A 14,168-nucleotide genomic window follows, 5' to 3' on the forward strand; every position below is an offset into this window, starting at 1 on the left:
CGATTTTGGTTACTGAATGATTAGATAATTTTTTTGGGTCGGATTTCTTTTTTTTTAAGAATTTTAACGAAAAAGTCATGGTACTGTTTATTTTAACGAAAAACCACATTTTTATACTAAAATGTCAATCTTGGTACTATTTATTTTACCTTTTATTTTGTCATTTTCGTTAAAACTCAAAGTTTTCAAACCCTTTTCACTAGTTTTCATTTTTTTTATAGCCCTGATTTTATGCATGGATAAAAGGTTGATGACCGTCCAAGACAAAATTTGGGTGTGGAAAGAACTATTTTATTAAAAATTGGGTATTAAAAAAAATGCTGAGCTTCAAATAGAACGCATACTTAGTATTACGGTTTAGTGGTGCGAAGTTTTATTCTCGTCAAAAACGAATTTAAACAACATTATTACTATCTCATTATGAGTCTAACCCCATGTTTGTTTAAAAAAAAAAAAATAGAACGATCATTTCCAAAATTGATCACCAACCGCAATATAATCCCCAATTCCCAATTAACCTAAACGCTGCAAAACCAATCATCCATCTTCTTCGTTTTTCTCACCATGCCAGATAAGCCGCGAGTGCACAAGTATGCCATATGGGCCGTCCCACCGGATGATGTGTCGGAGAGGATCAAGAAGGTGATGGACGGTCTTCGCGAAGAATTTGGTGGGCCGGAGATCCGACCCCACATTCCGATTATGGTGTCGATCCACTCGGATCACGAGTCCATCGTGAAGAAGTTCAGAGAGATATGTACGGGAGTCAGTTACGATTGTAAAATTGAGCGCGTGAATACCAGTCCATGTGCATTCTATTACCAGTGCGTTTACCTCTTCATCGATCCCGAGGTTTCATTCTATTCGTTTATTCACTCAAATTTTATCAATCTTCTCTTGTTTTTTTTATTTTATTATATATAATATCGGTGTTTAAAATATCAACCAATTTGTCAATATTTTCGTTCAAATGTCCGTAAAATTAAGATGGATATTGTAAAGGTGATGAAATAAAAACTTCACCCTATGCAGATATAGTAAAATTAACGAATATCGATGATGTTTACCGATTTACTACATAAATTTTGTCATAATTCATTGTAGATTTCGAACTTTTGAAAATTTTTTTTTGAGAAATTTTCTCTAATTTTGGCTAAATCTGAATAAGTTGATATACTCACTCTATTGCAAATCGATAGCGATATATCCATCGATATTTTTATAAATTTGCATATCGGTATTTCCACATGTATTGATGTTTTAAATATTGTTACATTTGATATTCTATATTAAATTCCTTTATATTACGAAAAAAATAGATTCAAACTTAACTGCAAATGAGCACACTTGTTGTAACCTGTTTGATCAAGAACAATTATCTCTTTTTTAGATTGAGAGTTATTAGTTATGTGATTGTAGTCGATTAATTTCTTTCTTAGGTAATTCATATGAGGAACGTGGCTGGGAGATTTGGACGCTTCGGTAAGATCAATCTGCCTTCCCATACAAATTATTGATTCAAAATTAATAAAAACTTCATGCAGAATTTTTACAAGTTTTGTTCTATATCACATGAATGTTTGTTGTGAGAGAGATGATAATGTATACACTCGTTAAATGTGAGTTTTTCTCGAGAAGTGCTCAACTTGTTGTCGTGAATCAAAATATTATCTTGATCATTAAGTGAGTAGAAACAAAAATGCTATTTTTATTATATTTTTCGTATTGTATATGTACTATCTTTTAATAGAGATGAAATTCATATGTGTTAGTGGACCCTACTTCTATTAAAGAAATTATACGAATGTGATATGAAAAATGTGATAGGTGTAACATTATGCAGTAGGAGATGTACGGTGATTCACTTTTAAATTTGATATAAAGGGCGGAGAAAAATGACTCGTTTGGAAATTACTTTAATTGATTGAAAACACTTTTAGAGTAGATGTTTTTTGAGTTTTAAAAACATATTTTCTCTAAAAGCGTTTTCAATCATTTAAAAGCACTTTCCAAACTAACCCTACATGAACCGTTTTAAGTGTTTTAATTTCTACACCATATCAAATCTAAGAGTGAGCGACCATAACCAGAACTCTTAAGTTGATATGCATTTGCTTTGAAGAACCAACAAAAGGAACTCTTTTGTCTAAAGATATATTCCATAGGGTTTTGTAGATTGCCATTTCATTGACTGCAATTTTTGTTAAGGTTTGGTGCTGAGCACTAATGAATTGAGAATTGACAAGGGAATTGTTATTAGCACTTCAATATAATTTAGGAGATGAGAAGTTTTGAACTCGAGATGCATGGGTGGAAACCAAAATTCTATCCATTAAGATATTAGACTGCTTGCATATTTTTATAGGAAAACTAATGAAAAGGGCTTGAAAACTTTGAGTTTTAATGATAAGGACAAAATAAAGGGTAAAGTGAATAGTACCAGGATTGACTTTTTAGTGTAAAAATGTGGTTTTTCGTTGAAGTGAACAGTACCGGATGCTTTTCGTTAAAGTTCCCTTTTTTTATTGCTTTATAACTAACGATTATTCCATTGGGTTGCAACGAATTGTATCAATGCAGGTCCTATGCCACATTTGAGCCTCCTCTATGGGCATCTGACCGACGAAGAGAAGCAAAAGGCTAAGGAAAAAGTTCTTGCTCTTGATGGTGGCATCGTTGGTCTCCGTTTCACGATGAGACGCCTTGTTTTGTACAAGTGTAACGACGATATGACTCAACAGACTTGGGAGAAGGTTGCTGAAGTTTTTGGGTAAACTATTGTAGCTTGTGTCAAGACTGCCTCCGGCCATGTCTTCTCTCTTGCTGAGCTTTAGTTGTCGCGACACACAGAAGTCTCTGTAAATTTCGAAACTATCGTTGAGTGATATGAACCTCATGTGGATTATACGCTAAATGATCAACTGTTTCAGAATCATTGGTTTAAAGATTAACAAAACTATGTATCGTTTTATAACTATGTTATTTTTCCTTTAGTACAAGCAATATGATCAATTTCGTACTTCTTGTAGCTGTCCACAACCCTTTCATCAACCCGCACTCTCTTCCTGCAATCCACCGGATTTCCGTCGACGTGAAAAACTCTCTTCTTGTTGTTGCAATCCACCCAATTTCCAACAATTTTGGCAACAGTTACAGTCTCGTCTCTCACTGGGATGGAGATTCGAGCATGTCCTTGGAAAGAGGCATAAATTGATACACAGTGACAATGTGTAATCGGATTAAGCATGAATTGAAGCCAGTACAACTATATATATGATATCAATGGTCCAATGGACCGTCGTTGCAAGTTAAAAGTGACGCGACACGTTAAAACACTCGTGGTACTTAATATCCCTAAGGCATGCTTAATTCAGGAATGAGATAAACTCTAGATCTTTGTGTTCGAAGCTCACAGACCGAGAGAATTAAACCATTCAAAAGAGAGAGACAGAGATCCGAGACATTTAAGTTTTTGGATTTTTATGAAGTGAACCAGTAGAATGAGCTATTAAAGGCAGGATGATTGAAATTGAATGGTCCATACTTCTCGATCTAAGATTCCAGACACAAAGATACGGAATGAAACTCAATTTCTTAATTTATAGGGATCTCGTAAAGTTGACTTTCTTTCATGATCAAGGGCTTGAAGAAGCTTCTCAAAAGTTGAAAATATTTTGGATTTTTGTTTTTTGTTTTTTGTTTTTATTTTTTATTTTTTTTGTCCACGAATGAATGTAGCTTTTTCCAATCATGGTTTTCTGGTAACCATACTATGTTCCAAATTACTTTAATCTACGAGAAGAAGAGTGCAAAACTTCGAACTTGGATGAAGAAGGCAGCACGCACAATTAATGTTATAAATCACTGAGTATAAAAACATGGCTAAGTGCAATACCTCCAAAATTGATCTAATTCACATATGTGAAAAGACGGCAAACACAAAATTTTACATATACATGCATAATTTTCTTAACGATGCATTCAAAGAGAAGCCTCGAGCGCACCCAAAGCTTAAACAGTCAAATACAAACGATTGTTTTTCTTCACTAGCCAGCACCCTTCACCAAACACAATTATTGGCTTTTGCTCCCGGCATTTGTTTTTGGCTTCTTGACAATCAAGACGGGACAATTGACATTCTGTGCACAGTGATTGCTCACGCTCCCAAGGAAAGCCCTGCAAATTACGGAGATTAAAATTTTATACTAAATACGTAAATTAAATGATGTGGTTATTGATGATTGAATTATTACTTAGATGTTAATTAAGATACTTATTTCTTATTGTAAGACATCATTTAATTTAAAATTTAAAAAGCGTTATCCTATACCAAAAGCTTCATTCTTCCTTGGATAAAAATTGTCATACCAAGGTTTATTAACCAATCTCACACCATGTGCCATGTGTAAAGGCCTTCGTGTTACTGTCCGTCCAAGGCACAAACATTCAATTCTAAATGGGCACATTTTTTGTGACCCGAATAGATAGATTTTGAAATCGTGTATTGGACGGTCGAGTAACGTGAGACGTAGACCTTGTTTAGGGGGTTTGGTATACTTTGAAGAAAAAAAAAAAAAAACTTCAGTTGTGATGTGAGAATAAACGGCTATAAAATAAAATTGTAAAGTGTTTGGTAAATTTTTTTGTAAAAATGTTTTTTGATAAAAAAAACAATATTATAATAGTTGGTAAATTTTTATGTAAAAAAGAAGTGAAAAAAAACTGCTGAATTTTGTAGCTTCTTGTTTGTAACTTTTTTTTTCATCCAAAACTATAAAAAAAAAAAAAGCTGAAACTAAATATTTATCAAACACATAAAACCCCTAACTTTTTTTTATACCAATTTTATTAAGAATCACCACCAAACCAACCCAAACCAGACCTTAGTATCTCCAATCTTCATATTGTCAATGTAAATTGGGACCCACCTTTTGATGCCGCCGTAGCCGTGGCTTCCCACGACCAACACGTCAGCACGAAGCTTCTCTGCCATCTGGCAAATGACATCCCTCGGATCTCCATTCTCCACTTTCGTCTCCACCTTAACCTGGATCAGGGGCGAAAACGTCACATGAAAAATAAAAAAACCAAATGACGATTTTACCCTCACAAGATCAATATTCTGACACTTACATCCTGACGGAGGTCCCTGCACGTCTTCTTGGCCTTCTCCATCACGCAGTCCGCCACATCAGCAGCGTACTTCTCCATTGCCGCCCAAGTCTCAGACGAAAACAAATACCCTGTTTCACAAGAAAATTACAAAAAAAACCACTGAATCTTCTTTCCCAAAATAACCTCAATGTTGTGACAAAATACCGGATGGGTCCTCTCTCTCCTCCTACCTGTGCCGTCCAGAGCGGTGAACACTGCTCGCGGGGGCTTGGCGTAGAGTAGGATAAGGGTATCTTTGGAATTTTGGGCAACGATGTTCTTCAGGCACCACGACAGCGCATACATGCTCTCCTCGCCTTCGTCGACGGCCACGAGGATCCTCCGTTCGCCTTCTGCCACGTCAGTCATGATTAATCGATCGGACGGTTGCAATTTGAAAACGGTTTGAGAGATTTTCGGAAGTGGTTTTTGGAGGGAGCTCGGTTGATGGAACAGAGGAAAGTGAAGTGGGTATATGTAGTAAAAAGATGGGTGGGAAATTACTGTGGGCGGTTTGTGGGTTTGGGCTTTTGTGTGGTTCGTGGTTTTCTGAGACGGTGTGCCGGTTTAGGGTTGAAGATTATCTGGATTCTGGAGTTTGGATAAGATTTGAGTATTTAATATAATATCTCAGTTCACTTGACATAAAGGTTAAAGTTTGGTCCACTTTGCTTCTTTATATAAAAACAAGCACTTTTCGGTACCAGTCTTTGTATTAGTTCATGTGATTTGAAATCGATAGTACTGGTATTTAGATTTGTTAACAATTAACGGTGGACATTTGAAACCGAAAACCAAAATCGAAACAAGAACACGAATCAAATCGGACCACAACGAATTGTTTGGTATTGCGGTTTTGAAACCGAACAGAAATGTAGGAAGCGGTTTGGTTTCGATTTTGACTTTTGAAAATTGTCCCGAAATCAAAACCATACCTCAATTAAATATTATGTTTTAATTGGTTGTTTGTTAGAGTTCATACATTTAATATAGACTCAACCACACTAAAAAAAATCAGACTCCAGCTGTTCGAAATTTACAATCTAACGGCCGACAATAGCCCTAAGGAGCCGTCCGATCGGACCAAACCCAGTAACAGTTCCACATAACTCTCTCTAGCTATTTGTCCGTCTCTCTGATTTCGGGGGAGGCTTTCGATCTGACGAACACCATGTTCTTGTTGGATTGGTTCTACGGGGTTCTTGCATCGCTCGGTTTGTGGCAGAAGGAGGCGAAGATCTTGTTTTTGGGTCTCGACAATGCCGGCAAGACGACGTTGCTTCATATGCTCAAAGATGAGGTCTTTCTTCCAATCCCATCATTTTAATCCGATTTTTAACAACTTTTGTTGGTGGGTTTTGGGTGCTTACAAATGCGTTGAAAGTTATGATCTTTGAATGCTTCAATGGTATTGGAATGATTGGTATTTTGGTTTCAATTGAAATTTTCGTTTTTGTTTTATGCTTTATCAGTGTGGGGTCTGTTTGGTTGATGGGAAAGTGAAGGAAAAGAAAATATGGACTGAAGTTAATAGTTTTGAGAATGTAGTTGTTAATTGTTGTTATTCAATTGAAAAACTTTTCCTTTCCTTCCTATAATTCCTATGATTTTTCCACATTAGGAGCTCTGCGTCAATTGGTTAATGAAGAATTCAGGTTAAGACAATATTGACTCACTGAAATTGTAATCTTTGGAAGGAGAGAAAATGAATAAACCAGTTTACCGTTGTCATTGTTTTGATTTATTGTGATAAGTAGCTGGGAATTTGATTTTCTGACTGTGGGTTTTGCTGTTGCTGGATTGTTGCAGAGATTAGTTCAACACCAACCGACGCAGTATCCGACGTCCGAGGAGTTAAGCATTGGGAAAATCAAGTTCAAGGCTTTTGATTTGGGCGGGCATCAGATTGCTCGCAGAGTTTGGAAAGATTACTATGCCAAGGTATCATTCATGTTTTAACTTAAGGATGTATTGTATGCATGTGATGTGGCAACTGCCTTCTGCATATATGAACTGCTTGAGGCCTTTTCTTTTTCTTATGAAAATTATGTGGTTTGTGTGTACTTAGCGAGCAGCATTCGCCTGCAAGAATAGCTGCCGTATGATCATCTCTTGACACATGCGTGTAGTAAAGTTTTGGAATAGTTATGCTTCCGTAATCCCAGATAAAAGTTTTTGTGTTTACCTGATTCATGGGGCGCATGGGGCGCAGATATAAATAGTGGTAGTTCGCTGATAGCACCTTATGTCTTTACAAGGTATGCTAATAGTACCTTACCACACATTCATCCTTTGCTTTGCAGTTTCGCTATCTAGATTAACAAAATGCAGATGTCTGATCAGAAGTGGGGATAAACCTTTCATGTCGACTGCTATATTCTGAGATCACCTTGTTTCTTTTCAACCCCTGTGAAGGACTTCTATTTGCTAGGGAAAAAGTGCACAGTAGAACCTGGGAGATGTAGTTAGATGTGTTATATATTGATTTGATCTCCAATAAGGTCCTTAAATCACGTGTGTTTTTCACCCCGTAGATTGTATATGATTTACGTTGATGTATTTTAACCATATACGGATGGCTGGGATTTATAGTGGTGAAGTGCGAAAGCTCCCGAATAGGTCCTATTGAGAGAATAAGAATTCATCTGGTTATATACTAGACTATATTTTGGAATCTGTAATTGGAAAGAATTTTGAGATTTGGAATTGCCTAAGAAATTGAGTGTAAGTTTCAAGCTATGCAAGTTTTGTCTTGCTGCTTCGAGTTACTTTATCCCTATGTTTTCTTGATCGAAAAAGAAATGTTATCTCGACGTTTCATCCTTGGTAATGCATTTTGTATTTGTTGTGCAAAGGTGGATGCAGTTGTTTACCTGGTGGATGCTTACGATAAGGAACGATTTGCAGAATCGAAAAAGGAGCTGGATGCTCTCCTCTCTGATGAGTCATTGGCCGCTGTTCCATTCCTTGTTCTGGGAAACAAGATCGACATACCATATGCGGCCTCAGAAGAAGAGTTGCGCTTCCACCTCGGTCTGAACAACTTCACCACCGGCAAGGGCAAAGTAAACTTGCAAGACTCGAATGTCCGTCCCCTCGAGGTCTTCATGTGCAGTATCGTTCGCAAAATGGGTTATGGCGATGGCTTCCAGTGGCTTTCTCAGTACATTAAGTAGTAAAGACTAGGCTTCTCGCTTTTTGTTGTTTCCGATTTATTCAAGCTTTTTTTATTGTTGGAGATATTTTTGCCTCTTTTCTTTATGATGAGCAAATGGTATTTGATAGTTCACGTTCTTGTGAAACCGGCAACAAAATTATATGTTCGACCCTCTTCTCTTGCCCCACGCCCATAATGGGTGATTTTTGTTAGACATGATCTTTGAAGACCTAAAAGATAGACGGTTTGGATTGTTGAATTACATTACGAAGTGGCTCATAAACACGTGTCAAAAGTTGTGTAAACAGGTGGTGTAACGGATCCGTCCTATATACACACATCTGTTCTTTGTCTAGACCACTTAAATTTGGGACAGCGACACTTAAATTTGTTGTTTTTTTTTTATAGTGCTATGATTGGGTTAGATTTGTAAAAGTACGTGTTAATGAATCATTTGACCCGATTTTAATCTGAATTCGATGTAATTAATAGAATATGAAACTCCGTTGGCTTAAGCAAATATGAATTTGAAAATCCGTTAGCTTAACAAAGCAAATATGAATTTGAACTAATCCGATTGATAATGTTCCAATCTGACTTGGCATTCAAATATATAGAGTTATCTTAACTTTTTAGAAAGTATATTGTTGATTAAGAAAACAAATTTTTTTTTATGGTTTATTGAAAAAACATGCTTAAGAAATCATATCGTGTTATCGAATCAGATACTCGTTAACTTAACAAATCAATATATGGATTTTCTTATTAAACATCGGTTGGATTATCTGGCCAGATTATTTTACTTAGCACTTCAATTTAAAATAATCTAGTCCAAATCCGATTCATTTACAGGTCTGTTTATAAGTGCGAGAAATTCGTAAAAGTAACACTTTAGGTGGGCTGAATAGGAAAGCAAAATTTCCCAAACAGAAGAGGACTCTATATATACAAACAAGGCACTCATCAACTCTCTCATCCTTGGCAGCAACTAGTTAATCAGCTCTCGTTCTTCTACTTCCTTTCTTTCACTTACAAATCATCTGCAATGGGGCCTTCCAGTGCGATCCAACGTCGTAAAAACACGACGAACTCTCGTCCTTCTGCTTCCTCATCTCACTCCCAACCCTCCGATCCGACTGAGTTCTGCCCCGAAAGGTGGTTCGAAACAAACAGCGAGGTTGAAGTGTTAAGCAAGGAGGAGGGGTTCATCGGATCGTACTTCGCAGCTAGGGTTGTAGCCAACATGGGGGACAACTACGTTGTCGAGTACAAGGAGCTGTTGGAGGATGACGAGCGCACGCTCTACAAAGAAACCGTCATGGCTCACGAAGTCCGCCCTCCGCACCCGAACAAAACCCTACCTTCAAGCCCAAGCGGCTCATCTGCAAACAACCAAAAGTTTGGTTTCGGGGGTTTGGTGGATGCGTACGACAACGACGGGTGGTGGACAGGGGTCGTCACCGGGGAGAAGGGCGGTTTCTGCGCCGTGTTCTTCGAAACAACGTCGGAACACTTTGCTTATCCGGCTACTCACTTGAGGCCTCATCTGGATTGGAAGAAAGGGATGTGGTTTCCTGGCAAGAACAGGCGAAGGTTCTTGCATGAGAATCCAAATTTCTCAGAAGCCATGACTGAAGTTATCTTGTATGAAAAGATCGAGCAGTCGAAGTAAAATACATCAAGTTAATTAATCCAAATTTCACACACGTTTAGTTTTTCACACCTCCCTGTTAATTTTGACCGTCGATTCTATTTGATTTATTCAATCCAATGGTCATAAATAAAGATGAGTGCGTAAAAAGCTAAAAAGGGTGGGAGAAAATCAAGTCACTGAAAAAAAAATACTTCAACCATCTGAAACATCTCTAGGGGAAGGCACTTGGCCTTAACACATCAAGAACAATCATAGATTGCTGCTACGACTAAAGATCTTGTACGTTGTGGTTTGTAACATGTTATTCTTCATTCGATATTGTGTAAGATGACCGGCGATTGCCTCGGTTCGGAGTTAGAATTACCGAACCGAGATGACCGGTGATTGACTGGTAACGTTAAAACAAATTGACAAGCTTCAAATGCTATACCAGAACAACGATGAATCAAACCCAGATGCATTATGAATCTTTGCGTAAAATCTCTTCCATTTTCCCACGAACCTACGTTGTGTACAAGTCCGAACGCCTAAATTGAGTGGTTCGTATGGTACAGTGGGTCACTCAGGAACCAAATATATATATAGAAATCACTCAGATTCGAAAAGAAGCTGTGAAAGTTGAACTTAGCATGAAATGATCACTTCTTGGTCGAACCGAATCCACCAAATCCCATCATAGCTGCAACATCAGGATCAATTTCGGTTTCCTCTTCGACTACCTTGTCTTTCTGAACCCAGGAAAGAAGATTTAAAAGAATCAGTTGACATAAAAATATCAGCTGCAAAATATTATGTAAATTAGTAGTACAACATAATTCAAGAAAGATATCAAACGCTACAAATTTGGAGATTCCAATCTCTGCCTTAAAAACATTAATAGGGAACCCATTTTTTTACCAACCTTCTTCTCTTTCTTCCTTTCTCGACGCTGGCGCTTCCGCTCTTCCTCTTCTTGCTGCTGCTTCAAGATCCGCTCATCAAGATCTGAGAGGGAGAAGGAAGAGATGTCATTTTTTTTTATCAGTCGTCAGAACAGGATGCACCTTAAATGCGAACTATGGGACCAAAATCTCTGAAGGGATTGATTTACATCTCACTGCTTCAATGTCTCACCTTGCTCTGTGAAAGTGCCATCAGTTTTCCGCTTCTTGAGCTTTTCAAATCGTTCCTGAACCTGTATTCAATGCTTAGTTTTGCTTATTCCCATGGAAAATATTTTAAAAAGGAACTTCCATTTTGATCACAAAAATAAGGATTCAAATTCTACCTGTTGGAGAGATGCCCGCTCCACCCGCATAGACATACCCAAAGCTCTTTGATCTACAACAAAGAAAATAACCATTCAAAAGATAATTATAATGAAAATAGAAACATATTTATATATTAATTCTTATAATAATCATTCCGATGGGGATTACATACGTTTCTTGCCATTGATATGATCCAAGTAGTTTGCAGAATCTTTTACAACACACTCACAAACCGAACAATAGTATCCAGCCTGAAAAAGAACAGAACAATATGTTGAAATAAAAAGACTACAAAATAACAACTCATAACCGTACAGAGACAGTACCATATACATTAATGTGTTTTTCACATAATTGAAGGGCAATGATTGCACCCAAATCCTGGCTTCACATGCGGTAACTCGGCCTACACTAGATAAGGATTCTGTAGGAAAGCTGCACAGCCTAACAAATGAGGGGATATACTTTAAAGAGGAGGGGAGACGAGGGTGAGAGGGAAAGAAAGAGATCAGAAATACAAAGCCTTTAGTGAGCATAGTCAAATTGGCTACCGTAGTAAGAAGACTGGCCGCTATAATGTGGTTTCTAAATTGCTATATTTCAGTCTTCCAACCGTCTATAATACAGTCAACATAAGGGATGATTCCGCAATCAGTCATAAGTGTTAGCCATCACATCAAAGTAAAATAAAAGGTTAGGCAACAATTCGGCTATCCCAAGTAAGCTCAGTAATGATTTAGGAACAAAACGTATGGATTCATTGTTCATACATCCACACAGAGAATGTGAAGCATCTCCAGTAATCGTCTAGAGAACAGAAGCTAAAACAATCTATCTGAACAAAAAAGGAAGAAGCACAAGCACATTAATAAACACAATAATTTAGGATAACAGTGAGAACGCAAATCATAAACTCCATAACTGGATATTGAATGATAAATATTTACCTGCTGGCTTAGAGGTGCTATTGGAGTAACAACCTGAAAAAACATACAACGAATAAATAAGTTAATGATAAAAAGTGATAAGAAACTTGTAATAATTAGTTAGCAAGTGTCAAATCTGTAAGCAACAAAATATCCACTAAAAGATACTATGGATAATTCATTGAGGGGGAAACAGCATCGTTCTGATGCAACTCAACAGAGCAGGCAGGACATGAGAAACTCCTATTTGAAAGAGGCAAACATCCCACTATAATTTTCTTTGAAGTAAAGCAACATAGGAAGAATAATACTTGTGTTCCCCCAATGGGGAATGCATAAATTACACTTTTGGCGAATAATGTATCTCCATCGTATAAACTCCATAATCGGAACCATTCAATTTCATAATCTTCTTTTGAAGATCATCCTTGCGACAAAATTATTTGAAATGGAAATCGTTTAATCATCCATATGGATCAAATAAATGGCCGGTCATCATGAATATGTTACTTGGTACTCACACCGTCGATTTGTTTCATACATTTGGATGACCAAACGATCTCCAATTCAAATGATTTTTAGTAGGCATGATCTTCAAATGAAAATTAAGAAATTGAACGGTTCCAATCATGAAATCTATGTGGTGAATATACGTTATTCGAAAGAAGTGGGATATGTGCATTCCCTTGTGGAGGAACGCAAGTATTATCCACATAGGAATACCCACACATCACCCATAAAACTTGCTTAATCCAAATCTATATTGTTCTAGAGAACCGTAGCTTCTTCATATCAGCCACCAATTCATAGTGTCATTTATTTTCTAGACACCAAAACCGAAAATTATGTTGTTGACAGCAATTACTGCTACAAACTATTCACAAAACCAGAAAACCAACTCTAACAGTAAATATATCATTCTGTGAACATACTGCATCAAAAGTGATGATTTTCCATCAAGATGTAATAAGTTAACTTTGCACACAGCAGCGGTATATCAGCCACTAGAAATCGAAAAGCTTCTACTCAGTTAACCATGACAATAAAAGATATTAGCATCTTCACAAAAGCTAATTCATAGGCCGATAAGTAGTTAACTTAAACAATCTCATTCTTCAGGAAACCGAAGAAAAGATCAACAATCTAAAAGCAAACGGGGCAAAATTCAGCCAATTAGAACTATGCACTTGAAACGATAAAAAGCTCACCTGTGTTTTCCCCAAGCGAGAATTGAGATCCACTTCATAATCCCGGTGCTTCAATGGCTTCCTTTGCACTGGCGGGCCTTTCGCTACACACATAACGCAAACAATAATTTCAGTTTGTACTAAAGAAAACAACTCTAAGAGTGCAAAGATACCGAAATACAAGATTGAGCAAACCCACATTTGGATTTATGCGGTCCTCCCTCCTCCTCCTAAAGCACATTGTAAAACACCCAGATGAGGAAAAACTCAAAAACATATTACAAACTTACAAACCAACAAAAAGAAAGAGACTTTTCGAGGTGCAAACCTGTCTTTCACGCTCACGAGCTCGCTCCAAGAACTCTTCTCGATCGAATTTCCTTCTGAACGTATTATCTACTCCAGCAGCCTACACAAACATATGGGGAATCAACAAGTTCTGATTATTTAATCACCCAAAGATTACAAATTTCCCATGAGTTTTCAACTACTGGGAATCAACAAGTTCAGCCAACCGAGGAAATTGAATAATCATCAGTGATGGAAAGTGAGGGTTTTTGGGAAACTGGACTTACATTATTGCCGGCCATGGATGCGCAATTCAATCTCTGAGCTAATTTGCAGTTTGGTCCTTGACGGATGCAATTGAAATTTCGGGAATCTCTGGGAGGTGGAGATTGGAAAGAGGGCTAACCAGCAGAGGCGTCGAATCTCCAACGCTCTGAAGAAAAGAGGGAAGAAGAAGAAGAAGAAGCGAAAGAAGGCAGAGAGGAATACGAGCTCAAAAGTTCAAGGATTTTCAAATCGTAGTATTACAAATGTGATGAATTCCAGTCCATT

The 14,168-nt window shown here is 37.3% G+C and overlaps 5 protein-coding genes and 1 non-coding gene across 6 annotated transcripts; 4 read left to right on the forward strand and 2 right to left on the reverse strand.

Moving 5' to 3' along the window:
- Positions 1-422: 422 nt before the first annotated feature.
- Positions 423-3,019, forward strand: LOC103450862 (cyclic phosphodiesterase-like). The gene is made up of 3 exons (XM_008390263.4): positions 423-852; positions 1,440-1,482; positions 2,581-3,019. The coding sequence occupies exons 1-3, from the start codon at positions 565-567 to the stop codon at positions 2,772-2,774; spliced, it is 525 nt and encodes a 174-aa protein (XP_008388485.1). The 5' UTR covers positions 423-564; the 3' UTR covers positions 2,775-3,019.
- An 803-nt stretch (positions 3,020-3,822) lies between these two features.
- Positions 3,823-5,845, reverse strand: LOC103450861 (uncharacterized). Its single transcript, XM_008390262.4, has 4 exons — positions 5,346-5,845; positions 5,134-5,243; positions 4,929-5,047; positions 3,823-4,176 (listed from the first exon to the last, which is right to left on the reverse strand). Exons 1-4 carry the CDS (start codon positions 5,521-5,523, stop codon positions 4,074-4,076), a joined length of 510 nt encoding a protein of 169 aa, XP_008388484.1. The 5' UTR covers positions 5,524-5,845; the 3' UTR covers positions 3,823-4,073.
- A 477-nt stretch (positions 5,846-6,322) lies between these two features.
- LOC103450860 (GTP-binding protein SAR1A-like) lies at positions 6,323-8,436 on the forward strand. Its single transcript, NM_001294120.1, is given in 3 exon segments — positions 6,323-6,454; positions 6,964-7,095; positions 8,010-8,436. Coding segments are annotated over 3 exon segments (582 nt in total). The 5' UTR covers positions 6,323-6,325; the 3' UTR covers positions 8,331-8,436.
- LOC114820300 (small nucleolar RNA snoR83) lies at positions 7,313-7,441 on the forward strand. The gene has a single exon (XR_003767790.1). It is a non-coding gene; the product is annotated as a small nucleolar RNA snoR83 (small nucleolar RNA).
- A 735-nt stretch (positions 8,437-9,171) lies between the features above and the next one.
- Positions 9,172-10,031, forward strand: LOC139189940 (protein AGENET DOMAIN (AGD)-CONTAINING P1-like). The gene has a single exon (XM_070809221.1). It carries the CDS (start codon positions 9,357-9,359, stop codon positions 9,981-9,983), a length of 627 nt encoding a protein of 208 aa, XP_070665322.1. The 5' UTR covers positions 9,172-9,356; the 3' UTR covers positions 9,984-10,031.
- A 375-nt stretch (positions 10,032-10,406) lies between these two features.
- On the reverse strand, positions 10,407-14,161 carry LOC103450859 (uncharacterized). The gene is made up of 10 exons (XM_008390259.4): positions 13,904-14,161; positions 13,657-13,737; positions 13,528-13,558; positions 13,350-13,432; positions 12,163-12,195; positions 11,388-11,466; positions 11,233-11,285; positions 11,079-11,139; positions 10,867-10,949; positions 10,407-10,693 (listed from the first exon to the last, which is right to left on the reverse strand). The coding sequence occupies exons 1-10, from the start codon at positions 13,916-13,918 to the stop codon at positions 10,604-10,606; spliced, it is 609 nt and encodes a 202-aa protein (XP_008388481.2). The 5' UTR covers positions 13,919-14,161; the 3' UTR covers positions 10,407-10,603.
- Between the last annotated feature and the right edge of the window lie 7 nt (positions 14,162-14,168).

Source organism: Malus domestica, chromosome 12 (assembly GCF_042453785.1).
Source record: "Malus domestica chromosome 12, GDT2T_hap1".
Lineage (NCBI taxonomy): Eukaryota > Viridiplantae > Streptophyta > Magnoliopsida > Rosales > Rosaceae > Malus > Malus domestica.

Excerpts from the sequence above, each read along its gene's own strand:
- LOC103450862 (XM_008390263.4), top strand. The coding sequence starts at position 565 with ATGCCAGATAAGCCGCGAGTGCACAAGTATGCCATATGGGCCGTCCCA. Across the intron at positions 853-1,439 it reads ACCTCTTCATCGATCCCGAG|GTAATTCATATGAGGAACGT; the intron begins GTTTCATTCTAT and ends TTTCTTTCTTAG. Across the intron at positions 1,483-2,580 it reads TGGGAGATTTGGACGCTTCG|GTCCTATGCCACATTTGAGC; the intron begins GTAAGATCAATC and ends GTATCAATGCAG.
- LOC103450861 (XM_008390262.4), bottom strand. The coding sequence starts at position 5,523 with ATGACTGACGTGGCAGAAGGCGAACGGAGGATCCTCGTGGCCGTCGAC. Across the intron at positions 5,244-5,345 it reads CACCGCTCTGGACGGCACAG|GGTATTTGTTTTCGTCTGAG; the intron begins GTAGGAGGAGAG and ends CTTGTGAAACAG. Across the intron at positions 5,048-5,133 it reads GCAGGGACCTCCGTCAGGAT|GTTAAGGTGGAGACGAAAGT; the intron begins GTAAGTGTCAGA and ends CCCCTGATCCAG.
- LOC139189940 (XM_070809221.1), top strand. The coding sequence starts at position 9,357 with ATGGGGCCTTCCAGTGCGATCCAACGTCGTAAAAACACGACGAACTCT.
- LOC103450859 (XM_008390259.4), bottom strand. Across the intron at positions 13,559-13,656 it reads CTCGTGAGCGTGAAAGACAG|GAGGAGGAGGGAGGACCGCA; the intron begins GTTTGCACCTCG and ends AATGTGCTTTAG. Across the intron at positions 11,286-11,387 it reads TCATATCAATGGCAAGAAAC|ATCAAAGAGCTTTGGGTATG; the intron begins GTATGTAATCCC and ends TCTTTGTTGTAG.